The 26,770-nt window shown below is 41.4% G+C and overlaps 1 protein-coding gene across 8 annotated transcripts in view; it reads right to left on the bottom strand.

The window, feature by feature from the left end:
* Window positions 1–26,519, bottom strand: part of LOC102186431 (zinc finger protein 624) — a 32,995-nt gene extending 6,476 nt beyond the window's left edge. The window contains exons 1-7 of one of the 8 annotated variants that reach the window (XM_018064690.1): window positions 26,445–26,463; window positions 25,971–26,181; window positions 24,717–24,805; window positions 21,009–21,123; window positions 19,879–19,971; window positions 14,144–15,399; window positions 13,191–13,272 (exon numbers count right to left, since the gene is read on the bottom strand). In XM_018064690.1, coding sequence (XP_017920179.1) covers window positions 14,168–15,399; window positions 19,879–19,971; window positions 21,009–21,123; window positions 24,717–24,805; window positions 25,971–26,007 — 1,566 coding nt within the window. In that variant the 5' untranslated portion in view covers window positions 26,008–26,181; window positions 26,445–26,463 and the 3' untranslated portion in view covers window positions 13,191–13,272; window positions 14,144–14,167. Of the gene's footprint in view, window positions 1–970; window positions 1,067–1,779; window positions 1,907–3,689; window positions 3,756–5,111; window positions 5,197–5,673; window positions 6,902–7,330; window positions 15,400–19,878; window positions 19,972–21,008; window positions 21,124–24,716; window positions 24,806–25,970; window positions 26,182–26,444 lie in introns of those variants that run through there. The other 7 variants (XM_018064692.1, XM_018064689.1, XM_018064686.1 and 4 more) reach the window with 7 other exon arrangements.

Genomic DNA, 26,770 nt, shown 5'->3' with positions numbered 1-26,770 from the left:
TACTTTTTAAAACACTTTCAAACTTCTTGAAAATTTTAAATTTATTTCCAAGTAATCACATCTAAATTAAAAAAAAAGGAATCAAAATCTGTGGTTAGTAAAATGGTTTTATGAAAAAAGAAATGGTTCAATGATTTTAAAACTCAAGTTAAGTAGAAGTTTCAATGAATTCACAGGGTGAGACACAGGTCTGAATTCAGGGTCACCAAAAAAGACCACTCTAGAATCCAAGGACTAAAACCCAGATGATTTAAATATCTAAATGAATTAAGGTGACAGGATTTTTTTTTTTTTAGGGAAAAAGAAAAATGGGGAGAATGTGACACCAGCATGTCTGAATAAAAGAGAGTATTGAACAGTGTTCTTTAAGTAGAAGAAAAATAATCTTAGTTAAAAGGGTAAATATTGGCTAAATAGATAAATACTGTATTTTGATTCCCAACTGATTTATTGTTCATATTCTCAATAAGTTAAGATCCTGGAAGAGTGGAGGGGGGTTCAGCAGGCTTGTAAGTGAAGAAAGTTAAAAAATCAGTCAACAGGTTTAGCGTAAAAGAAATCAGTGATGATCCTTAAGAAAGCACTTTCAGGAAAATGAAAGAAGAGATATCAGATACATAGTAGTTAAACAAATGAGAAAAATATTAAGTTAACTGGAGAGGAGAGAATTGAAAGAATGAAGAAGAAATGAAAGAACAATTATGAAAATCATGTTCCCAAGAAAATAAAACAGGATGGGATGGGGACTACAAGTACAGGGCAGAGATGAGGGAGAAGGAAAAGGAGAGAAAAAGGGAGAGAGGGAGAAAAGGCAGGAGGGAGGAGTAAGGAGAGAGGATGAGATGGGGAGAATCTTTTCCTCTGAGACAGCTTTGAACAAAGATATCCCCCAGATATTTCAAATATTCTGCTCCATCCAAGACCTACTGACTTTAAATAAATCTCATCCTCCAGTTTCTTATTAACTCACCCGAAAAGGAGGTTCTTGAAATTTCTCTCACTACCACCCATGGTCCTTTTCCATCCTCCAAATGAGATATCATGTCTGGTTTGGAAATTGCAAGCCCTGCTCAGAGAAAAACGAATAGGATTTGATTGTGCCTATGAGCAAGAACCAGGGTCAACTGCTCTTTATCTCCTGTGTGGAGTGGCTATGAGAAGTTCTAGAGGTGCGTTGTCCAAGGCAGCTGCCAAGAGCCATCTATGGCTACTTAACTCTAAATTTAAATTAGTTAAAATTATATACAACTTAAAATTCAGTTTTTCATTTTACTAGCCAGACTTCAAGTTCTCAGTAGCCACAGTGTCTACTGCTTGTCATACTGGACAGCACAGATGCAGCAAATTCCCATCACAGGAGAACATCCTACTGTACAGCAGTGTTGTAGAGAATTACAAAGGTACCTCAAAGAAGCTCTAGACTGTAATCCTAGGTTTGGAAATAATCTGTTTAGAAAGAAAATAAACATATTTGTTCATTCTTTCTAGAGGCACTGATAACTCTTAACTCTGGAAATGACTGGAAAAAACTTTAGTCTTCAATCAGAGGGACTGTCAACACTCTCTAAGATTACAATGAAGTACATATTTCTTACTCTACAATTGGCAGACCATTGAGTTAAGAGCAAGAGACAGTATAACTCCTAACAATATGCCCCCAAGACTGAGATTTTAATGCTTAAATTCTAACCCAAAATTCAGTTAAGTATTTTAGAGAATCTATTATCTTCAGTAAATCTGGTCCAGTGTCAGGTGCATATGCACAAAGCTTATCCTTACCCAAGGAGACAAGATTCCTATAATTCTCTAGCATCACGTCCTTGTGCAGGTCCCTCTGCATAGGGTCCATCAACCTCCACTCTTCCAATGTGAAGTCTACAGCCACATCTTTAAATGTCACTGATTCCTGAAATAAATACAGAGATCCCTCAGGGGACTATACAGTTAGATCTATTAGGTAGATTAATACATACAAAACTGGGAAGAAAACTAGCAGTTTCCACCCAAATGTTTTCTTCCTCAAAATCCTGCCATATGTATATTATCAACTTTTTTTCATTTCTATTCTATAAAATATGGCTTAATAAAATACATAGTTTATCATTCAGATTGTAGTTATAGAATAAGCTGTCTGAGAAAGAAAATAAGAAATTATGGGACCTTGAGGAGCTTTTTCGGTCAGGTTATAAAATGTATGTATATGCGTCTTGTAAAGAAAAAAAATCAAAGAATGAGCTATAAAATTGTTTTAATGGTTATCTATTGGAGGAAGGAGGAACAGAGTGAAGAGAACTGGAGCAGAAGCTAGATTTCCTTGAATATTTCCTGCCTTACAGATTTGACTTTTGATCCATAGAAATACTTTATATTATTATAAAAGAAAAACTAAATTTAAAAAAGCAATTCCTAAAAATTAAAAGTAAAATGAAATCAACTGGTAGCATACACATTCATCAGAGAGGAACTATTTTGAGCATCTTTAAAACACGGTAATTTTTCTGTGTATCTCGAGAGAGATATTCTGAGGAGAAAAAGAATTGTAAAAAACAGCACATTTTCAGTAAATAATCCTATTGCTGGTGGCAGTGATGGAAATGCTAAGCTATTTTGTAACTGTTGTGTGTGTGTTAGTTGCTCAGTTAGGTCTGATTCTTTTGCCACCCCATGGACAGTAGCCCGCCAGGCTCCTCTGTCCATGGAATTCCCCAGCAAGAATACTGGAGTGGGCTGCCATTTCCTACTCCAGGGGAATCTTCCCTACCCAGGTCTTCTGCACTGCAGGCAGATTCTTTACCATCTGAGCCACAGTATTTACCCACATTGTGTGTGCAGTGTTGGATAAAGCAAATTAGAATACTAGTATCATTCAGAGTTAATAAATCTGATATGGGAGAAAGAACATATAGATTCAATATCAATGAGATTATGTATAAACTTGAGAAATTCAAACCTGAATTGGAAATATTGGTATAAACTCACTAAGTAGTTTAAGGAAAATATCCCATCATACTTCCTAGCTTTGTCCACTGAAAAGGTCTAGAAATGATAACCAAAAAGGTACTTTTATGCAGTTTAGACTGTGACCTCTACAGATTCCACTAAACAAAACAAGGACCTGGAACTTTCTGTCATAATTAAAAGCAAGGAAACTCTCAAAGACTAGAGGACAATATCTAAGACATTGGAGACAACTTAAAGAGGCTCCCACTAGCCAAAGATGGGAAGACTTGAGCATCGGTAAGAACAATAACTTAATGGATTTCAAAAATATCTAATATATTTAAAATTATTATTTCATTATAAAACTAAAAGGATACTCATTGATCAACTTTGGAGGATTCCTAGAAACTGGTAAAGAGAAAGAATCAACCCTTGCCCTTCTTTTCCAATGCAAACATCCAGTTTGCACAGCAATAAAATGGAATCAGATGATTGATCAAGAAGTGAAGTATGTGACACAGGCTACTTTTTCATCAGGAATTATAACAAGACCACCTGTCAAATTAGGGCTGCCACCACTAAGAGAAACAAAATCTGTCAAATTGATGCTACTAGCTCTGGGATTACTGCATTGATCAAGCAAGACGGTATGCATGGTGAACCTGCAATGGTATTGGAACATTAAGAATTAGGGCAGTAAAAGAGGAGCTGTCACTTCATTCCCCTTAAGATACAATGCCAAGTATTACCTTTACCAATTCTGGCTCTTCTGCCTGAAGGTGAAGATCTTCCTCTGGCTGGAAAACTTGAGGACTCTGAGGGGACACAGGATAAGATCACTCCATGACTACCTGTTACATACAGCACAGCCTCAACAAGCACCACCAGTCCACTGCAGATGTGGTATATATACATCTCTTTTACTGTTTTATTTAGGGATGAAATTAAGGTCCATAGCAACATCCAATCATAACTTTCTTTCATTTTGTTTGAGACAATGACACACACAAGACTGAGAAAGATATAACTGTATAGGTTTTAAAGGCTCTAACAAATAACCTATCAAAACAAAAATAAACATATAAGGGGTCTTAGATGCCACATAATTCTTTTTCCTATGAGGATGAAGTCTGTTTCTCAGAAATTATCTATCTTACTCAAGAATAATATTCAAACGCTACTAACACCATCTGTTTTCTACAGTTGGAAAATCATTACCATGCCTGGGGGTTGGAGAGCATGTCTCCATACTCATTCAGGAAATATTTCAGGGACCTCTCACAACACTGTTTTCTTCCAAACCTTAAGACACTGTATGCCTATAAGGACCTAATTTTATACCTTCTAGTAGTACTTAATGATTCTGGATCTTGTGCCATTTTTAAAAATTAAGGGTAACAGAACTATCTTTAAATTTCATTGAGAAAAATGTCATCTTAGTTCTTCCCTTTCAAGTTTTCACATTAAAAGTACAAATATTCAGCTTCTAGAAAATCAATGACGATGTGAGCTCAACTTCTGATAATTAGAGATGGGTTTGATCAGGCCTATACTAGACAAATACTTTAGATCTACTAATAAAGTGAAACACTTTGATTTTCATTTTATCTTTTCCAGGCTTTGTCTTAAGGACTATTTACATGTTATATATTCTTGCTATCAAGAATAAAAGATCACCACTACAGGTTATTATGAATCATTACTATAACAAATTATATTGGGACTACTTTTCTTCTGTCTCTCTCTCACTTCTAAAACACAGCTTTAATCACATTACTACCCACCTCAAACACACCCAAACACACACACATGTATATATACACTTAAATGTTTTCAGAGAAACATGAAAAGATTCAGCTTAAATATCTACATTTCAATCCTATCTTTCTCAAATATCTATCTCAAATCACTAGCTCACTCACTATTCTCTGCCTCAGAGCCTTGCCTTCTCATCTGAGGTACCCTCACAATTAATTTATGACGATTTAAATCCCACTTGTAATTGGGTCACAGCTTAAATCTAACCGTCTTCCTGAGCTTTCCATGACCGATTTAGCTCATACTAATATCCCATTTCTTTTCTTACATATCACTCATCAACTTTATCATACTGCTCAACAACTATCATTCACCTAAATAAATTATGTAACTGTTTCTTTTGTAAGCCTTACCTCAGTGAGACTGTAAGCTCCCTACAGCCAAGCACTGTGTCTTAATCTTCTTTCTCTCCATGTCATCTATTAAGCTTGATCACTTCTTATGGGTAGAAAAGAGGAGAACACTAAGAGTGGGCACAAGGGGAACAGTCCCTATGAATTAAGGTGTGTGTATGTATGCATACGTGTACATTTTTCTTTTTTCAAAGTTTCCTAAACAAAATTTTCCAATTGGAAAATACTCCATTCTACTATCGCATAAATAACTCAAATTTCCTGGGAACAATACAAAGTTAACATCATAAGTAAATTTCCCAGACTTCCTATCATATCTCAAGATAGTGCATATACTGTTTGCGAGATCTGGTGTCTTGATATTTGTTTCAATATGCATAGTGAATCTCCCTACAGATTACAAGCTTTACTATGATAAACCCAATCTTCATGGATCAAACAATTTGATTCAGTTACCAAAAGGGGTATGGGTGAGGTAGAGAAGTCACACAACTTTGGGAAAAGTAGGCGTGCTTTCAAACCAGGACAATAGGTCAGATCAGAGGAGGTTTCCTCAACTTACCAAAGGTCCAACTGAAAAAACTACAGCAGCCATAATCTCTTCCTCTGGGTTCCCCTCTCTGGAAAAAGGAAGTCCTGCAAAGACAAATCTAAGAAAGAGAAATAAGCCATGAAAACCAATCTTGCTTTGGAAATCTCAGATGTACTAAGGTGAAATCCTGACATTACAAGTTAGTATGACCTCTCTAAAAATTACAAGTTAACCCCCAAGATCAGTGAGGGAATACTATTCTTACTAGTGTAGCTCTTAATACTACTAAATGCAGTCACAGCTAGCAGATCAAACATGGTATAAGCAGCTTTTAAACTACTTTCTCAATGACATTCACATCACCCAATGGAAACTACATTCCCATTTCACATATGAGAAAATCGAGGCTTAGAAAAATTAAACCATTTTACACAATGCCATGTAGGATTCCAAATCAATCTAATTATAATGCCCACACTTTTTCCATTACATCAACTTGCTGTGTGTTGTGAAAGAGAACAATTCAATCTTTCCTTGCCACAATCACCTCCTTACCTAACAATGAAATAATCTAATAATCTCTGTGTTTCCTATGAAGAGTCAACTTGCTAACAGTTTCACAGATCTCAGCTTCATGTAAAAAGAACACCACAACTCCAAACTTAAAAGATATTAGAAACCCTGACATGCTTCTCTCAATCTCACATTCAAATATCTATCCTTCCTATATCAGACAAAACCAAACAATAAGGAGCAGGATAGTAATAACGATATAAGACAAAGTGGAATCCAGTGCACAAACCACTGAGCAGTAGTCCTCTTATACTGAAAATGTTATATGCCTAATAAAGGCTTTACACTGTGGAGAAGCAAAGTGGCAGAGATCTTGTTCAGATACCCGAGGCACTTTTTGATTCTGCTTTTTGTCTTTGGTTAAAGATATGGCCTTGTTGATGTTGAGTTTGGTTTGAAAACAAGAGCTTGAGGTTTGAAAACATTTTCTTAACAAGTGCGTAATTGTGGAATGATGCTGCAAGGCAAATAAAAGGGCAGGAACACAGAGAGAATTGAGCTTTCCATATCTTGTGAAATTCTACTTTTGAATAAGAGCTTCCGGGCAGTCTGACATTCTCACCATTCAGCAGAACTTTGGAGGCCCAAAGGAATCTATGCTGAATTATGCTGAATATGTCCCTCCTTTACACGTATAATATACTTTCATTAAGAATCCACATCCGAGACTTCTCTGGTGGCTCAGTGGTAAAGAATCCACCTGCCAATGCACGAGACACAGGTGGATTCCTGATCCAGGAAGATGCCACATGTCACGAAGAAACTAAGCCCGTGCATCACAACTACTGAGCCTATGTTCTAGAGCCTGGGAGCCACAACTACTGAAGCCCGAGAGCCCTAGAGCCTATGCTCTGCAACGAGAAGCCACCATAATCAGATGCCTGCGCCCCACAACCAGAGAGTAGCCCCTGCTCACCACACTAGAGAAAAACTCGCACAGCACTGAAGATCCAGCAGAGCCAAAAATAAATAATAAACCAACTTTAAAAAAAAGTGTGTTGTGCATCTGTACACTAATAATGAACTACCACAGAGAAAATTAAGAATCAATCTCATTTACAATTGCTTAAAAAAGAAATACTTAGGAATAAATTTAACCAAGAAAGGGACAAACCTGCATACATTGAAAACTTGAAGACATTAAGTGGAAAGATGTTCCCTGCTCAAAGCCTGGAAGAATTATTGTTGTTAAAAATGTCCATACTACTTAATCTACAGATTTGATTCAAAATCCATCAAAATTCCCAAAGTGTTTTTCACAGAATTGAGACAAATAATACTAAAATTTGTACAGAACCACAAAAGATCCCAAATTGCCAAAGCAAGTTTGAGAAATAACAAGGCTGGAGGTATCATGCTTCCTGATTTCAAACTATGTTACTAAGCTATAGTAATGAAAACAGTATGATGTTGCGAAAGATGCAGATTAATGGAAAAGATTAGAGTACAGAAATAAACCCACACATAAATGGGCAATTAATTTACAACAAAGGCGCCAAGAATATACAACAGGGAAAGAACAGTCTCTTCAAAAAATAGTGTTGGGAAAACTGTACAGTGACCTGCAAAAGCATGAAACTGGACTACTAACTTACCCCACATTAAAAAAGATTAAGTCTAAGTGAATTAAGTACCATAGGATCTCATTTAAATGTGGAATCTAAAAACAAAACAAAACACCCTAGACTGCCAGATACAGAGAACAGATTGATGGTTTGGGGGGGTGGGGTGGGGGGTGATAGCTACGAAGTTGGCGAAGGTGGTCAAAAGGTACAAGCTTCCAGGTACAAAATAAGCAAGTCCAAGGGACTTCCCTGGCAATCCAGTGATTAAGACACGGGACTTCCACTGCAGGGGTACGGGTTCCAATCCTGGTTGGGGAACTAAGTGCCTACAAGCTGCATGGAACGGCCAAGAAAACTAAAAAAAAAAAAAAAAGCAACCAGGGCTGCAACGCACAGTACCATGACTAGAGTTAACAATACTGCGTTCTGGGAATTCCCTGGGATCCAGTGGTTACAACTCCGGGCTTTCACTGCCCTGGCCCAGGTCAAGCTCTGGTCGGGGAACTAAGGTCTTCCAAGTTTGAGTAAGCTCCGGGAGTTGGTGATGGACAGGGAGGCCTGGCGTGCTGCAGTCCACGGGGTCGCAAACAGTCGGAGACTGAACTGAAGTTACCCCAGCAACAAAAACAGACAAAAAAACCTGTGCTGGGTATCTGGAAGTTGCGCCGGCAGGAAAAGCTGCCTCCGCTTCCCAAAGGCAGGAGGGGTACACCTGTCAGGTTTCCGCTATCGAACCCCAGTCCCTCCACGCTGCCAAACCCAGGACGGAGAGATTCTCCTTCCTCCAACCCGTCTGCTCCCCTCAAAGCCCTTCTCAGCCCACTCCTCCTCAGTCCAGGGGCGGCCCCAGGAAGAAGGGAGGGTCCAGCCGCGCCCCCGCCCAGCCCGGCTCCCTCTCCCAGAGCCTCCAGGTCGCTGCCTTCTGAGATAGCCCGACCCCGGCCGCCTCTGAGGCGGGCGGGTCAGCTCCAGGCCAGAGGCCCCACCGGAAGCGGCCCCGCCCCTGACGCCGCCGGGAGCCGAGCGCCGAGGGAGGGGTGAGGGGGACCCGGCCAGGCGCCAGGGCAACTAATACCTGGCGGCCGCCTGAGGACAAGGCGCTCTCAGGGCAGGGCGTGAGCGCTTCCAGCAATGGCGCCGGCGGCGGGAGCGGCCGCGGATGGCAGTGCGCCTGCGCAGCCGGCGGGGACCACGGCGCCCAGAATCCTCCGCGCCGCCGCCCTGCTCTTGCAACTCCTTTCTGCTTTGGTGCGGGAGTTGGCATCGTAGACAGTTTGTAGACCTAAGAAGTTTGGTCACGTTGAGAGATCACGACTGTGTGTCGAGCACTAAAACTAGTGATACAAAGAATGACACAGCCCTTGCCTCTGAGCACTTCCATTTGACTAAAGAAATAAAGCCATTGAGAGAACAGTGTGCAAGTCGCTGTCATGTCAGACTCTTGCGACCCCATGGACTGTAGCCTACTAGGCTCCTCTGTCCATGGGATTCTCTAGGCAAGAATACTGCAGTGGGTTGCCGTGTCCTCCACCAGAGGATCTTCTCAACTCAGGGATGGAACCTAGGTTTCCTCCGTGGCAGGCAGACTCTACCATCTGAGGCACAAGGGAAGCCTCATGCAACTAATTAAAACCCCAGACGCGCGCGGGGTTGGGGGTTAGGGGCAGGGGAATTGGGGATTGCGTGTCCGCCTGTATCTGCCTCGTTCAGTTTCTTGGCCGAAAAATCATAATGCCTTCATTTTAATTTCTGGATCTTTGAAAGTTTCCTTGGCTCATCCTAATAATAAATGTTGACAGTATTATTTAAAGCACATTTTCTTTCTTTTGCCTCAGTTCCACGGTTTTGATGCCCAAAGGCCATATTTCCACATTGGGTCACACAGAATCCTCAAAGTTTCTAGAGCAGCTTCCCTCAATGATGTGAGACTGCTAACTCTAATACCACCTCCGCCCCCTACCCCTTTTTTCCCCAACAGTTTCTGGCATCTTAGCTCCCCGACCAGGGCTTGAACCCTGGGCCCACGGTAGTTAATCTTGGAGTCCTTCTGGTGACTGTTTTTCATGAAATGGAAATAAGATTGCAAAGTCTTATTATAATTTGTATTATTTGCCTTAATTACAAAATGTATTCAAGTGCATTATTTGAAGTATAACATACAGCAAAAAGGACAGAAATCATAACTCCACTGCTTAGTGATTTATTACCAAGTGATGAAATTAAAAGGCTTACTCCTTGGAAGGCAAGTTATGACCAACCTAGATAGCATATTGAAAAGCAGAGACATTACTTTGCCAACAAAGGTCCGTCTAGTCAAGGCTATGGTTTTTCCTGTGGTCGTGTATGGATGTGAGAGTTGGACTGTGAAGAAAGCTGAGCACCGAAGAACTGATGCTTTTGAACTGTGGTGTTGGAGAAGACTCTTGAGAGACTTCTTGGACTGCAAGGAGATCCAACCAGTCCATTCTAAAGGAGATCAGTCTTGGGTGTTCTTCGGAAGGAATGATGCTAAAGCTGAAACTCCAGTACTTTGGCCAACTCATGCAAAGAGCTGACTCCTTGGAAAAGACTCTGATGCTGGGAGGGATTGGGGGCAGGAGGAGAAGGGGACGACAGAGGATGAGATGGCTGGATGGCATTACCAACTCAATGGATGTGAGTTTGAGTGAACTCCGGGAGTTGGTGATGGATAGGGAGGCCTGGCATGCTGCAATTCATGGGGTCTCAGAGTCGGACACGACTGAGCGACTGAACATATCTTTGTAACTACAACACAGTGTAAGAAAATAGAATAAAACTAGCAACTCAGAGGTTTCTCTCCTCAACCTCCATAAACACTACCCATTCTGTCCTGCCAAAGCTAAGGATCATCTAGTTTCCAACCCTACAGATTAGTATCCTGTGTGTTATAAACGTGTGCATTTAGTATGTATGGATTATTCTGTGTCTGGCCCAACAATGTATTTGGCTTAGTTTTAGTTGTACTTTTTACATGAAGTCCTTCCCTCCCTGGTCTCCCCATCACTCTGAAGTGAGGGATATACTTGGCCTGAGCACGACTTGGTAGGAATAATCTTCCTTGGCTCTTTCACCTTCTCTAGGATAGAGGTTATTAAGCCTAGGTGAACAATTAGAAATGCAATCGGTTTCCTGAATGATGTGGAGATATTTTATAGCTGGTCTTTACCTCTCAAAACACACTTAAGTGAGAATTTAAAAGCATTTTACAAAAGTTTCTGACAACAAATATACAAACGATATCTTTATTGACAGTGGGCCAATAAGAACAATCAAATTTAGTTTACAGATTATCAAAAACATTTGAAAAGCAGGACACTAAAACTTCCAAGATTCCTGTGGAAGTACAAACACGCAGTCAGATTAAACTCTTAAGCATAAAAGGAAAAATACTGATATGAAAAGGGCCAGAGCTCTTAGTAAAACTATCTTAGAGTAAGTCCCTTGATGCTAAACTGCAGTTAGAAGACATACGGGACAGCTCCTGGTTATGTGATACTTACAAGGAAAAAAAGACAGATTCCACGAGATCTCCAGGAGGCTGTGTGGGATGGAGCAAGAGCAGAGAGCTGTGAAGCCCTTCTCTACAGTGTGCTGGGAGCAGGGTGGTTACCTCCAGATCAATAAACAAAGGGTATGGAAAACACACTAAGTAACTTCTGATTGATGCTCACCCACTTGTTAATAGACAGAATGATTGTGTCCCCACCCCCACCCCCCAACTCACGATGAAACCTAATCCCCAAAGTGCTGGTATTTGGAAGCGGGACCTTTAGGAGGTGATGAGGTCATAAGGGCAGTCTTCACAAACAGAACTCATGAAACATGGACTCACAAACATGCCCTCATGAAGGAGGCCCCAGAGAGCTCCCCAGCCCTTCCACCATGGAAGGACACAGCAAACAGATGGCCATCTGTGGACCAGGAAGGGGCCTCTTCAGACATCCTACCAGGGTCCTGACCCTGGACTTTCCAGTCTCCAGAACTGTGAGACAGTTGTTTATAAACAAATCACTTAGTGACATTTCGTTACAGCAGACTAAACTGACTCACCACTTCATTAAAATGTTGTCAATCCTTCCTTGAATAGCACAGGTTTGAACTTCACAGGTCCACTTACATGTGTGTTTTTAATAAATACAACCTGCCCTCTGTATTTTGTTTTGCATCAGCAGATTCAACCAACCGTGGATGAAAATTTCCATCCACGGTTGGTTGAATCTGAGAATGCAAAAGCCTCAGAAACAGAGGGCCAACTGTACTACATCATTTTCTGTAAGGAACTTGAGCATCCGTGGATTTTAGCTTATGTGGGGGCTCCTGGAAACTCATGAGAGAAAATAATTGTGTGCCAGTTTCTCTACCTGCAGTCTTATCCTCACAACAGCCTTGAGAGAGGGATGACCTGTTTCCATTTTACAGATAAGGCTGGGGCTCAGAAAGAAGTAGCTTTTTAAAGTCACATAATTAATTGCCAAGTGGAGGTGACAGAATTCAAGCCCACTAATCTTGTGTTAGCCAAGTATTGGCCGCCAAATGATGAATAAACTTCTCACTCAAACACCTGGAATGTTGAGAAACAGCAAGTGTTTTAGGCTTTCTGGGACATGAAATCTCTGCCTTAACTACTTAACTCCACTATTTTAGTACAAAAACAGCTATACATGACATGTAAATAATGAGTGAGGCCCAGTTCCAATTAAACACTATTTACAGAACAAGGTGGTGGGTCCAGGCCAGTTTGTCAATTCCTGCTTTAGGTTGTTAATCCGAGTATCAAGTGATGAGGGCTGAGCTCCTTTTTATTTTGTCCTATGTCAGCCATTCTCCTAGTATCATCTCTCAAGTTCCAGCTTTTTTTAAAAAATTCTTTTCAAAGCCTCTCCTTAGTCCTTTACACTCTATTTCCTATTGTTTTGGTTTCCATTATTGCTGGGTTTAGACCTGACCTTGATCTCTATTACCCCACTTTAAACTCTTCCTCTCCTTTTCCTCAATGATAGAACTAAGGTATACGGAGGGAACAATGAGAACTGTAAGGAGTAATGGGGATAACGTGGAGGGGAAAAGCGTGCGCTGGCTGTTGAGTGTTCATCAAGGACAGGATTTAGAAGAGAGAGGAAATCTGCAAATGTTTCCTCTTTCTTTTCTATAATCTTCTTTTCACAGTCTCTGTTAGTCTCTGTAACAATAAATAAAAAGTCTGTAACAAGACATTTGTGTGGTGTCCTGCTAAATATTTATTTGAACTCTTGCTTTTGTGTTTCCATCCCACTACTAGGTCTTTGGTCACCCATGTAACTTATGTCAAGATCAGGGTGGCTCTGTGCCTTTTCTACCTTCTCCAGGGCTCTGGGATACGACAAAGACCAATACACAGAAGAACGACGACAAAAAATGTGCATCATGTGAGGTCTGAGGATATATTTCTTGTGCCTCGGAGCTGCTCCAGGTCTTCTTCTTGCCTGGGACTCTAAATGGAACAGCACACTGAATCAGTCAACTTCCTAGACTCTCCATATCCCAGGGGCTTTTTCTCAAAGTGACAAAACTTACTTTACAAACAGCAGAATGAGGTAAAGGAGTGAAATCTCCCTAATTCTGTAGTACAGAAAACCAAGGATTCATTCAATGTCAAAGATAAGGAAAGAGGGACCTGAAACAAAACTACAGTTAAGGTTCCAACTCTTTATCTCAAGGTCACTTCCAAGAAGTGTGAAGTAAGGATGTATCCAGCAGAGGGGTAATAACTATCTAAGTGTCAGCCTAATCCATGTGGGCATAACTCAAACCCCATTGTTCATCAACTGAGACAGCAGCCTTTGGGGCTGGGAGGGAAGCCAGAGTGTATTCCAACTCTAATCTTTAAATTTTTATAGTTAATGTAAAAGAAACAACATTCTCCAGGTAGCTGGGTGTCCACTTTGGATTTGAAAATAAACAGCTCTGTGTCTTCCTGATAATTGAGGATATGAACCCTCAGCCTCACCTACAGGGACATTCTTACACAGTGAGATGCAGTAACAAGCTTTGGTGTGACAAAGAGGGGGAATTGGACTTCACAATGACTGTATTGCTACCCACTCCCAAGGACTTTCTGAATTTCTACAAAAGAGCATTATGGGTAGTGGGATGGTGGTTTAGGGATCAACCTTTGAGATTTCTGGCTGGAAGCATTCAGAATCATCAAATCAATGGATAGAAGAAACATTCTGTTTATGGCTCAAAACTATTGTGTTATGTGAGTAGAATTAGATGCACACAGAACTGTTTCTCAGGCAGCATTTTTTGGGTCTTCCTCCTAAACCACTCAGGTATTTAACACAGCGATAACACCAACTTACATTCCTTAGCACTCAAGTCATTTTTCAGGGCTGCTCTTCCATGTGAATCCTTTGATGTCTGATGAGGGATGAACTGCACTTAAAGCTCTTCCCACACTCATTACATCTGTAGGGTTTCTCACCAGTATGAGTTCTCTGGTGTTGAATAAGGGCTGACGAATGAATGAAGGCTTTGCTACACTCGTTACATTTGTATGGTTTCTTGCCAATATGAATTCTTTGATGTTTAGCGAAATTGGAGCTCCGGCTGAAGGTTTTCCCACACTCATGACACTCGTAGGGTTTCTCTCCTGTGTGAATCCTTTGATGCTGGACAAGATGTGTGCTCTGACTGAAAGTCTTCCCACATTCGCTGCACTCATAGGGTTTCTCTCCGGTGTGAACCCTCTGATGTTTGGTAAGCGATGAGCAGTGGCTAAAGGCTTTCCCACACTCCTGGCATTTGTAAGGTTTCTCTCCGGTGTGAGTTCTTTGATGTTTAATGAGTGCTGAGGAATGAATGAAGGCTTTATCACACTCATTACATTCATAGGGCTTTACCCCCGTGTGGATCAGCTGGTGCTGCACAAGGTGGGTGCTTCGATTAAAGCCTTTCCCACACTCACCACACTCATACGGTCTTTCTCCAATGTGAATCCTCTGATGAATGGCAAGGGATGCGCTTTCGGTGAAGGCTTTTTTGCACTCACTGCACTCGAAAAGAATTCTTGTGTGCGTTCTCTGATGTTTGGTTAAATTAGCCCTGTGGCTGAAAGATTTCCCACAGTCTGCACAGCTGTAGGGCTTCTCCCCCGTATGGACCCTCTGGTGTCGAATGAGCACTGAGTGGTAAGTGAAGAGTTCACCACAGTCATTGCATTTATGAGGTTTCTTTTCCTTATAGGTCCTCTGCTTTTTCGTTAAGGTAGATTTCTGTTTCAGTCTTTTTTCGAGGGTGTGGAAAGCATAGGGTCCTTTGGGAATTCTGTCTTGAGTGAGAAGGACTGACTTCTGGCCTAGGGTTTTCCAGTAAATGTCGTGCTCAGGGGCTCTCTCTTCTGGGAGTGAATTCATGTGGGTGAACATTCCTCTCCAGTGTCTCTCCTGACTTCCCTGCTGATTCTCCAACCAGTCTTTACAGTCAAGAGTTGTTTCTGTGCTGGAGATACAGACACTGTCCCTTGTCAGCCTGTCTATGATTGCAACCTGGCATGATTCTTCTTTGCAAAAATCTTGCACTGAAGTTGAATCCTTGCTTCTGGGACTAGTCTCTGAGTCTGAAAGAAATTGGAAATGTAAATTTCTTTCGTCTTCTGAGTTTGACAAAATGGTAGTTCTGTAATGGGTCAGAGTTAATGAAGGTGAAAAGCATGGCTTCAATGAGGAAGTGGATTTGACTCTTGGAAGATGATTTGCAAAGAGAAGAAAATGGAGGGGAACGAATGTACAGAGCTATGCAGATAAATCCATACACAATCTGACCCAGGAGGCAGAATAAGGCAAAAGATGACCAAAAAGACAAGAAGAGGGATGGAGAGGAAGTGCTATATTGCTGGCTGAGCAGGAATTGAGTATCCCAGACCAGGACAGGGGAGGAACAACCTCTAACAGAACATCAAGTGCTGTCTATCAGATACAGCCAGGCAGTCACCACTTTGGTGCAGGCACAGTGATGACTTCTAGGTTTCCAGTCACCCAGCCTTACTCAATCCTACTATGCACTCCATTTTCAGTTTAAAATCTCTCCTAAGAATGCATTTATAATGTCCCTATTCAAAAATCTATGACCTCCCTAAGATATAATGGCAAATATAAAAGACTCTGATGATGGGAGGGATTGGGGACAGGAGAAGGGGATGACCGAGGATGAGATGGCTGGATGGCATCACCGACTCGATGGACATGAGTCTGAGTGAACTCCGGGAGTTGGTGATGGACAGGGAGGCCTGGCGTGCTGCAATTCACGAGGTCGCAAAGAGTCGGACACGACTGAGTGACTGAACTGAACTGAACTGATACCTGCACAAGGCTAAACATTACAACACTAATTGAGGTAGCAAAACTGGTAACATCTCAAATATTCTACTATAGAGAACTGATTCAATCATGGTGTATATACACAATGGAGTATGTGGAACTTAAAAAAATAGTACATGATCACTACATAATTGCTAGGAGGTGATCTTCAGGATACATTAAATAGACTTAAAAAACCCCAGCTCAGGATGGGGAACACATGTACATTCATGGCGGATTCAAGTCAATGTATGGCAAAACCAATATAATATTTAAAGTGAAATAAACAAAACAAAACAAAACAAAAAATTCCAGCAAACTGGAAAGGAGTGTGTTTGGTTTGCTACTTTGAGAGACAGAGATATTATCGACATATTTGGTTACATTTTCCAAAATCAAGGACAGATTCACATGAAATACTAGAAAATAAGATTACTTACAGAGAGAGCACCAGAATACAAGAGAGCAGGGACAGTAGCCAACCTCTCTGAATATTATCTACTATATATCTATTAGAATTTTTATGTTTAATATGAAATTATAAAGCCAAAATAATTTATAAAGACTATAGTTCCAAAGAATAAATAAATAGTTCAGTGAAATCCATTTGACCAGATAAATTCTTGGTTGCCTAAAAAAAGGTCTGGTAGAAAAAGTCTGATAGCTTGATAGGTGGACTTCCCAGGTGGCTCAGTGGTGAAGAATCTGTCTGAAATGAAGGAGACACGGGTTCAATCCCTGGGTTGGGAAGATCTCCTGGAGGAGTAAATGGCAACCCACTCCAGTATTCTTGCCTGGGAAAGCCCATGGACAGAGAAGCCTGGTGGGTTAATGGGGTCGCAAAAGAGATACGATTTAGCAACTAAACAACAACAAACAACAAAAAATGAAACAGAAGAGCAATTCAGAACCAAAATCGAGTATATAAAGGAATTAAGAACAATACAAAGGTGGAATTTCAGTCAGTGAACTAAAGATAATTGGTTTTTAAAGGAAATGGTCCTGTGACTTATTAAACATTCAGAAGACAAGTTAGACCTGTCCCTCATTCCACACAGCCAGATGAACTTTGTTCATTTATTTACTCGTCTATCCATTTATTCAATGATTATCTATTGGATATGCTAGGCTCTGGGGAAAAACAAACAGTCCCTATGTACACAAGGGGAGAAAAAAATTTAGTCTGACATCCATGAATACATATAAAAAATGCACCTTAGTAAGAAATAAAAGGCAAATGATGCTGTGAAAGATTATAAGGGGAATCCAGGGGCATGGGGGGTGGGGTCCTCCCTGAGAAGGTAAATTACTGAGCTGAAATCCAAGTAGGGCTGGGGTCCAGGTGAGTGTTCCAGGTAACAGGTACAGATGAAAAGGTGAGCCTTCCAGGTAGAGAAAATGATATGTATAGAAGCCCCAAGGTGAGAGGCAGCACTTAGGAAGAGCACAGCGGTTGACAGCATGGACTCTGAAATCAGAACGCATGAATTTAAAACCAGCTTTGTCACTTCCAGCCATGTGACCTGGCTCAAGTTATTTAACTTTCTACTTTAGCTTCCTTATCTGTAAGATGGGGCAAAAACAGTACCTGCTTCATGAAGAATAAAAACAACACCTACCTCAAGGAGCATTAAATGAGGATATTTATAAAACACTGAGGACCCTAATACAGCATAGGTGCTACATAAGTTGTTTGTAAAATATAAATTGATATAAGCCTAGTATGGGCAGTGATTTCAAAGTGTGGTCTGTGGACCTCTGGGAGTCTCTAGGTTCAAAACTGTTTTCAAAATAATACTTGGATCTTATTGGCCTTTTTCACTGTCTTGAAATTTGCATTTATGTTGCAAAGTAATGGTGGTGAAACTGCCCACAACTTAGGCACAAATCAGGACAAAACACCAGATGTACCAGTAGCTGTTACATTTTCCCCTGATGTGTACTCTCAGTTAAGAGGAGGGGGGAGCCAGTTTCACCTAAAAATGTCTATGGAAACAACAGGAAACATTATTCACTTAATAAATTAATTTTAATCTATTAAACTTTGACTACATGCCTTTTTAACATTCTAGATGATGAAATAGGAAATATTTATAATGCAAGTCCACTTATATAAAAATATGGTGCTTGTCTTGAGGAAAACCATCCATTGTGGAATCAGTCATTTTTTCCTTTTTAAATAGACTAGCACTTTTACTTGAAAGAATGACTGACAAACCATGTTATCTATGTTGGGTATCTGGCAGATATTCTCTCAAAACTGAAAAAAAGATGAGCCTACCATTTCAAAGAAAACAACTGACAGTATTTGAAAAAATGTGAGCTTTTAGGCAGAAATTAGAATTTTGGAAAACTTTTACCTCCCACTGACAGCTTCATAGTTTCCTAATACTTAAAGGCTTTTCTGATAAGATCAGTGGTGATACTGAAAATTATGCTTTTAACATATTCCATAATGTGTCAATATTTGGAAGATCTGCCTAACTCAGTAAACAAAATTTTCCAAAAGATCAATAGATTTTAAGAGTATGAAAAGTTCATGGATATGGTTTCAGATGCACCTTGCACCTAACCCTTTAGGAAACTACTACTTGCCCCACTTTGGTGTATAATCAGGAGAAAAGCCAAAATTATCTCAAAAGGCTATAAAATACTCCTACTTCTTCCAACTAAATATTGGCATGAGGCAATATTCTTCATACAGGCCAACCAAAACAATGCATCACATCAAGCTGCATTCAGAAGCAGATGTAATTATAAAGCTGTCCTCTATTAGCCATATACAAAAAGACCTGCAAAAATGTAAAACAATGCCATTCTTTTCAATAAATTTTTGTTGTAGAGAAATAACTTTTATTTAAATCGTGTTATTTGCATTAACATGTAATGGGTTTATAATTGTTATTTCTAAATTTATCATACAATAGTTTAAAATCTTTCTCACTTTTAATTTCTAATATGGTAACTACTGGTAGATATAACCCACATAAACAAAAGCATGCTAAGATTCTCAACAATTTTGGGAGTTAAATAGGTTCAATGACGCTAAAACCATTAAGAGTTGCTAAGATAAGGTACAAAATCAGAGGGAAAGTAGGCATGAAGCAGGGCTGGATATTATGAGTAAGGGTCAGATTTTACAAGCGTCTATAAGCCTCTAGGATTTTGGCAGTCATCCTAAGAGCAACGGGAAGCCACGGACAAGCCCTAAGCAAAAGGGTGACGCCATCAGACTTGCATTCTGAAAATATCACTCACTGCCACATAAAGAACGGAGTTTATAGGGGTAAGGGTGGAGTCAGGGAGATGACCTCAGATGAAAGGGAGACAGAGGGATGTTAATGATGAGGAAATACTTAGAAGTGACCAGATAAACACAAGGATGAACTGGATAAAGGCAAAGGGGTTATGTAAAGATTGTTCAGATTTCTGACATGTACAATTTGATAAGCAGCAAGTGCCTTAATACAATTATTGGAAGAGGCTCCTGTTAGGGGGATGAAGAATTTGGGCACATACCAGGCATTCAGTTTTCGACATGTTGTACTGTAGCATCTCTGACATAAACAAGTAGAGATAGCATGCGGGATCTTAGTATCTTGACTAGTGATTGGACCCATGGCTCCTGCATTGTAAGCAAGGAGTCTTAACTACTGGACCACCAGATGCTAAAGAAGTCCTGACTTCTTTAGCATCCCATGGGATTGTTCTTTCTGGAGACCCCCATCTATCTGACTCACCTGAGCAGCTGCTTCTGGGGGCTTTTCTCTCAAGCAGCAGTGGTTCTTTTCCATTCTCCAAACTGTGGTTCTCAGGTTTGGAAACTGGAAGCCCTGCTCATTAGAAAAATTAAAAAAAAAAAAAAAAAAAGGAACTTAGCTCTTGGTGATGGGTATAAAGCTGTGTCCCAGAGCACAGTCCCAACCCCTGGATCCACAAAGACAAGACACCATAGGAAGTTCTGGAATAAGGGAGGTGGAAGCCTATAAATGAAGCTTAAAACATGCGCAGCAAGAGTCTGGGCACAGTAAGGAGTCACACACATTTGAGAAAACAAACATTTAGCCTGCAAAAAATGGAAAGAAAAAAAAAAAAGATTTTCTCACTTGCTTATTATGGGAGTCCCAGAGAGACACTGCTCATCAATCCTCAGCTCAGGGAAAGAGCTGGGTGAAGTGGGACCCCTGCAGCAGCACCATGAGCCTGGGGGTCTATGACTAGTTGTTTCTGATGTTTTCCTTTCTTTTTTCTTCAGTTACTAGAACCCACTTTCTTACTGAATTTATTACATGAGATTTGGGAGGAGCTAAGATAGTTCCTTCCATTACTCATACAAACACATACATGTACATGCATGTGTGTGCATACACACACTTGCACACAAACACACCACACAGAGGTGGACACAGGATCCAAACTGGCCAAAGTATTCTCTATTTCCCTGGCTTGAGTAACTGTCTCATGATGGACACATGAGCTTATCTGCTGAAACTCCCAGGACAGAAGCCCTCTTTCTTTCCTCAGCTCTGTAACTGAAAGGACATAACACTAGAGGGGCTAAAGGCCATCTCTGCCCACAGGGAGATTTGGGAAAACCTATGGCACGTCATTAAAAAATAAGCAGGTAAAAGAAACTCCTGACACCGTACCTGATTCCCTTCCAAGCTAGTGTGAAATCACCTGAATCCAAAGACTCCTAATAAAAGAAAACAAGCCTAGACCTTTCACCAAGACCCTAGAGCATATTCAGATTCTCTCTGGGCCCAAAGGGACCAATACTTTTTCTGGCTTTGTTAAGCTACTTCACTGTCAATAAAACAATGAGGTCCCCATAAGCAGGTCAGGAGTCACAACGAAAGTCTGTCCTTACAGAGTGAGACCAGGTTCCTGTAGTTCTCCAGCATCACGTCCCTCTGGGTGGGATCCAGCCTCCCCCACTCCTCTGGGGTAAAGTCCATGGCCACATCCTTGAAGGTCACTGATGCCTAAGACACAAAACATACTTCTGTTTACCATCCATCTCTTCGCAGTCTCCCTATCACCTCTCAGTTTCTGCTGGTCCTGGAGTAAGTGCGTAGATGTATTCAACAGGGGGAATGACTGCAGTAAGAGACAACCATTCTCATGTGTCCTGGACTTTCCATGTAAAGTCGCTGGGTAACAATTACGTGCCAGGCACACTGTCCAAGACCCAACATGGGAGTCAAAAGAAGACCATGGTTTCTGCACTGAGAGACTATCATTTTTTCTGGGGAATAAAGAATTAAAACAGGAACCAATGAATCAACAAAACAGTTTGGCAAAGTAAATGAAATACAGGCAGAGACAAAAAGCACATCTGTATAATTCTCCTTGGGAGTCCTCAATAAAAAATTTGAAAGATAATTTACACAGAACTTGTGACTGGACAAGTTCAGTGAAGCATGGAATCAATTCAAAGCAAGAAGCATTAAACTGGAAAATGACAGCAACAGATTAAGAAAGGGTACAGATATAAAATGTAAATGTTCATATGTAAACACCTTAGGACTGAATTTATCTAACACACAAAGTACAAAAACTCATTAGAAAAAGACACATACCAGTACTGAACATTTCCCTTTAAGCGATAGAGAATGGGAATAATATTCCACATTGTTGAAATAAATATACCAAATGCTATAACTTGATAGAAAACCACTTCTATTTAAATATCCATAAAGCATTTGCAAAAGTAACGAAGTAAATGTTAATAAATTCCAAAAAAGAATGAAAAAGCAACAACTGATGGTAATTGAAAAAATTAATTACAAAAATATTAAAATTTCAAAATAATGAAATAAAAGGCCAAAATCAATGTCATAAGGCTAAAATTGTACTCAGAAGAAACACTTCCATTTCATTAAAAAAAATTAGTAGAATTAAGTGAACAAAGCATACAAGTCAAATTAGAGACAGAATGAGGGAAAACAGAAGGAATTACAGGATAAAAGCAGAAATTAAGGGGAAGAAAATCAAGAAAAATAAGGGACTGGGAAACATGAATAAGAGCAGTACGTTATAGTACCATAACAACATTAACTTCCTGATTCTGGAAAAAGAAAGTAATAAATGAAGTGAAATGTTAAATCCTGGAGAATCTGAATGGAGTACATATATGAGAAATCTTTCTACCACTTGCTACGTAAGTCTCAAATTATTTCAAATAAAGTTTCCCAAAATGGAACTAACCTTAGAGACTTAAAAAAATATAGGAATCATCCTTAGAAAATATAAAAATCATTAATCAGCTACTAAGTAGACAAGATACTATGAGAAAAAATGACTTTGATCTTCCAACCTGCCTATCTATAGCTAAACTGACAGTGGAAATTAACTTCCAAACCATTAAAAAAAAAATCAGAAAACCAAACAAACAAAAAAAATCAGAAAAACAAAATGCAAACTACTGCACAAAAGGCAGAAAAAATATAGGAGAAAGCACAGTAAACAGAATTACAAAAATCACACAGCAACAAAAATGTGAAACACACAAGTAATTATATTAATATGAATAAATTCACTTCCCTTATAAAAATGTTTCTTAAAACAGACACATCCTCTTTACAGAGAAAGAGATCCAGACAAAACCCCCAAAGTTGGGGACTGGGTGGGTGGCTGGGGAAATGGAAGGAAACATAGTATACTACATGTCTGAATACAGTAGTTCAAGTCCAACGAAAACATATGGAAAAATATACACCAAACTGTTATCCTCAGTAGGGAGAGGTAGCAAACAATTTTGTGAGGTTAGTACACATAATATACTTTTATATTTACACATGTCTGTGCCTTTCACCTGGTTACTGTGAGGAAAATTTTAAAACATTAAAAAAAAAAAAAATCTGATAAGTAAAAGATCCACAGCCCAGGCAAATTCTAATAAGAAAGACAGCTGCAATATTAGCATCAAACAAAATCTAATGCAATACAAAAAGGACACACGGAGAATTTTCAAAATTTCCATAAAAGGTTTAATCCATCCTGAAGCTGTAACAACTCTCGAAACTAGTCTCTTGTTGAAATGTATTAAGTGTTCACCCTTCTTCTGGTGCTTTATACCCTGACTGTCCTCTGGCTGCCATGCCTAGCCACGTTTAGTCCACACGGTTCAGGCAGTCGTAGCTCACCTCTAACCCACGGGTGGGATACAGGTTTACATGTGTGTGCTCAGGTCTATACTCTGATCATCACACTCAGATTTGGTGAATAATGGTCCAAGGAAGGGTATAATACCCATTAGAGTTAACTTTCAGTACTTCTGGAATCTGGAACGACCAGAAAGGAAGATGTTCTTTTCCTCTGATTTTCAACATGGGAAGATGTAAGCCTAAATTTGTTAGGGGCCAGCCTGCACTAGAAGAAAAGACTGAGTGCAAAACACAGAGAAAGGAAAAGGTGGCTGAAATGGAGAAAACAGGTTCTAATGTCACTGTCTGAACTTAATTTTAGTCAGACCTGGATTTTCCCTTATAATTGTCAATAAACTTGCTTAGGCCTGTTTGAATTGAGTTTTCACTAGCTGCAACTTAAAAAGCTTCTTGAGTGATAACATCTTCAATATTCATTTAAGATATTCAAGAAACCAACGGACGCCACCAAGTACACAAGGATTCTGAGAAATCACTTTGCTAAACGGTAGGAATGTGCCAGGCCCACTTTTCACACTCTGGATTAAAGCAGCCAAGAGAGAGGCTAGTGGAAGAATCTTTGGGTTGCGGTATGACACACATCAGGGAGAACTCTTCTCCTACCCAAGTTTAATAAAAATTAAAAATTTTTGGACATGCAAAGAAAGTTGAAAGACTATTATACCAATCACCCATACATTACAACTATCACTTATATCCAACAATTCTAATACATATATATTTGGCCACACCACAGGGCATGAGGGATCTCAGTTCACTGGCCAGGGATTGAACTCGAGCCTCCTGCAGTGGAAGCAGTCTCAACCACTGGACTGTCAGTGAAGTCCCAAATTAACAATTCTTAATATCAGCCCTTGGGGAAGGGAGAGATTGGAAAGTGAGCTGCAACTTGATAACACTTCACCTCTAAAATACCTGAGCATTCATCATCTTGGAGGGCTGATTAGAATCCTTCTATAGGCTTCCTCTTCCGGTATTTCTTTGAACTATCTGAGCAATTATGTTCATAATTCACTCCAGCACTTAAGGTGCTTTCTTAAATTCCTACTTAACAGTCACGTATATGCTGTTTCCCCCTATTGAAACATACATTTTAAGAAGAGTGCACCACACTATCTTTTAAAATCATTTCCAAATACCAGGCACAGAAATTAGCCGCTACATTCAAGTAGGGCAAAGCTCCTTCCATGCCTGCTGAGTGATAAAACTAGATGCACAAGATACTGTGAAGAAGCAGAAAACATTTCTCACCGAATCCACTAGTCACTCAAGCCATCTCTTAGAATCAGAACTCAGCTCTCCAGATGGGCTCTAGCGGGACACAGAAACTCCACTTCAAACAGAAGAGAGTGTGTCCACGATCTGAGAGATAAGGTGAATTTCAATAATCAGCAGAGATTTCCACTCACCTGCGACCTGGCCATGAGGCGCAAAGCTGCCACTTCTCCCTCTTCTGTGCAGTTTTCTTGGGAAAAGGGAGAATCCTGGGGAGGCAGAGCTAAAGGCAAGAAAGCAGTCATGATAGGACCCAAATATATCTCGTGATGCAGATCTGCAAGTTTAAAACTCCTGCCTCTGTACTACTGGTGCTCCTTACAGACACTGCTACTGAAGGGATCCCAATCTGGAAATAGCTCAGGAACGCTGCTCTTCGGGGCTTCAATTCATTCAGCTGCTGTTACCCTAACAGATCCTGGAAGACAGCATCCTGTGAGCCTGGAAATTAAAGTCCCTGCTGCACGGACCCCCCCCCCACCCCCGCCCCAGGCTTGATCTACATTAAATTAATACAGGAAAAACAGGCTCAACAGCTCTGAAAGAAATCACTCTGCAACCTTAGTCCAAAGGTAGACTGCAGGATCCCACCTCCAAATAATTATTATTACTTGAGACTGGGGTAGAACTTAGAAATCCAACAAGCAGGGGTGGGGGAGGAGTGTAGATCTGATATAGGTCACAGAGAAAACTTCAAGAAAGCCTTGATTTAGGAGAACTGGAAGCCAGTCACTGACTCCTATGCCTCGTGTCTCCTCTGTAAGACAAAGGATCTGCTCTACCGAAATCAAAGAGTTTTTGTGCAAAGTGGAAAAATAGGTGTGGAAAATGCATGCGTGCTCAGTCGTGTCCGACTCTCTGCGATCGCATGGACTGTAGCCCGTCAGGCTCCTCTGTCTATGGGATTTCCCAGACAAGAATACTGAAGTGGGTTGCCATTTCCTTCCCCAGGGGATCTTCAAGACTCAGGGATCGAGCTCTTCTCTCCTGTGTCTCCTGCATTAGCAGGTGGGTTCTTTACCTTTGAGCCAACTGGGAAGATGTGGAAGATACTTTTGTTAACCAAAAAGCTAAACCGTCGGACCCACTGATGAAGCTAGGATGGTATAACCACCCAGGAGAAGAAGAAGGTGTGAGACTAAGTGAGAGGCTATGCCCAAGCCTCAGCAGCAATTAATAACATTTCGCTCACATTTTGAGGGAGGCTTTGGAGTGTCTCCTGTGCACCCAGCTGGAGTGGGAAGAGAGGGGATCCCACAGCAAGCTCTCCACTCTCATTCGAAGAGCCCGTCCGTCCCCAGACAAAGGAGCCAGACAACACTGACTCCCGTTCATCAGGAAGGATTCGGCCCGGCCCCCAGCACAAGTTCAACACCAGCCCCTCTCACCTCTCTTCCCGGGCGTTTCGGCCACATTAGTCTCCATGGCCACCGCCTCCTCCCGGCCGCGAAGGTTCTGCTCTCCCCCCAGCGCAGCCCGCTCGGGGCGGAGGGGCGGGAAGCCCCGAGGCCTCGTGGTCCTCCTTCCCGCCGCCCCTCGGGGGGCTCCTCCAAAAGGCTTCGCTCCGTCCCGAGCCGGCTCGGCCCTCGAAGCTGGCACCTGGAAAGCCGGGACAAGCATCCCTGAGGCTGGGCGCTAGCGCCTCGCGCTGCCGCTCCGGGACCGCGCGGCCGGAGCACCAGCGCCCGGGCCGCCGCCGAGGGGCCGCCGCGCAGACCAAGCCCCCCACCCGCCAGTCCGTCCCGCGCCCCCGGGCCTCGTTCCTGCCCTCGACGCCCCTTCCTCCAGCGCGCACTCCAGCCCTGATCGGTGCAGACAGCTGCCCAAGGGGCCCCGCCAAGGCCGAGTGAGAGAAGCGCTACCTGAGCGACAACTCACCTCCCACCACGGCCTCACAAAGGCTACGAACTTCTCGGGCCAGCGGGACCGCGCATGCGCAAGAGCAGGGGGTTAGGCTGGCGGGCCTCGTTCGGTCCCGGAACTACGCTTCCCAGAAGGCCCCGGGCGCGGCCAGACTCCCGCTCCTTAGCAGGTGGGAGCACGCGTGGCGCGGTTGGGGGAATCCTAGGAGCCGCGGGCTGCCTCCGTCTCGCGAGAGTAGCGGGCGCTTAGCTCTTGCGGGATCCCGCGGACACGCGAAAGAGCAAACGGCAGAACCGAGATATTGCAAGTGCCGCGCTCTGTCTCC

The sequence above is a fragment of the Capra hircus genome, chromosome 19 (assembly GCF_001704415.2).
Source record: "Capra hircus breed San Clemente chromosome 19, ASM170441v1, whole genome shotgun sequence".
In the NCBI taxonomy this organism is placed as follows: domain Eukaryota; kingdom Metazoa; phylum Chordata; class Mammalia; order Artiodactyla; family Bovidae; genus Capra; species Capra hircus.
The sequence above is the reverse complement of the archived record's forward strand: the minus strand, read 5'-3'. Positions and strand labels throughout refer to the sequence as shown.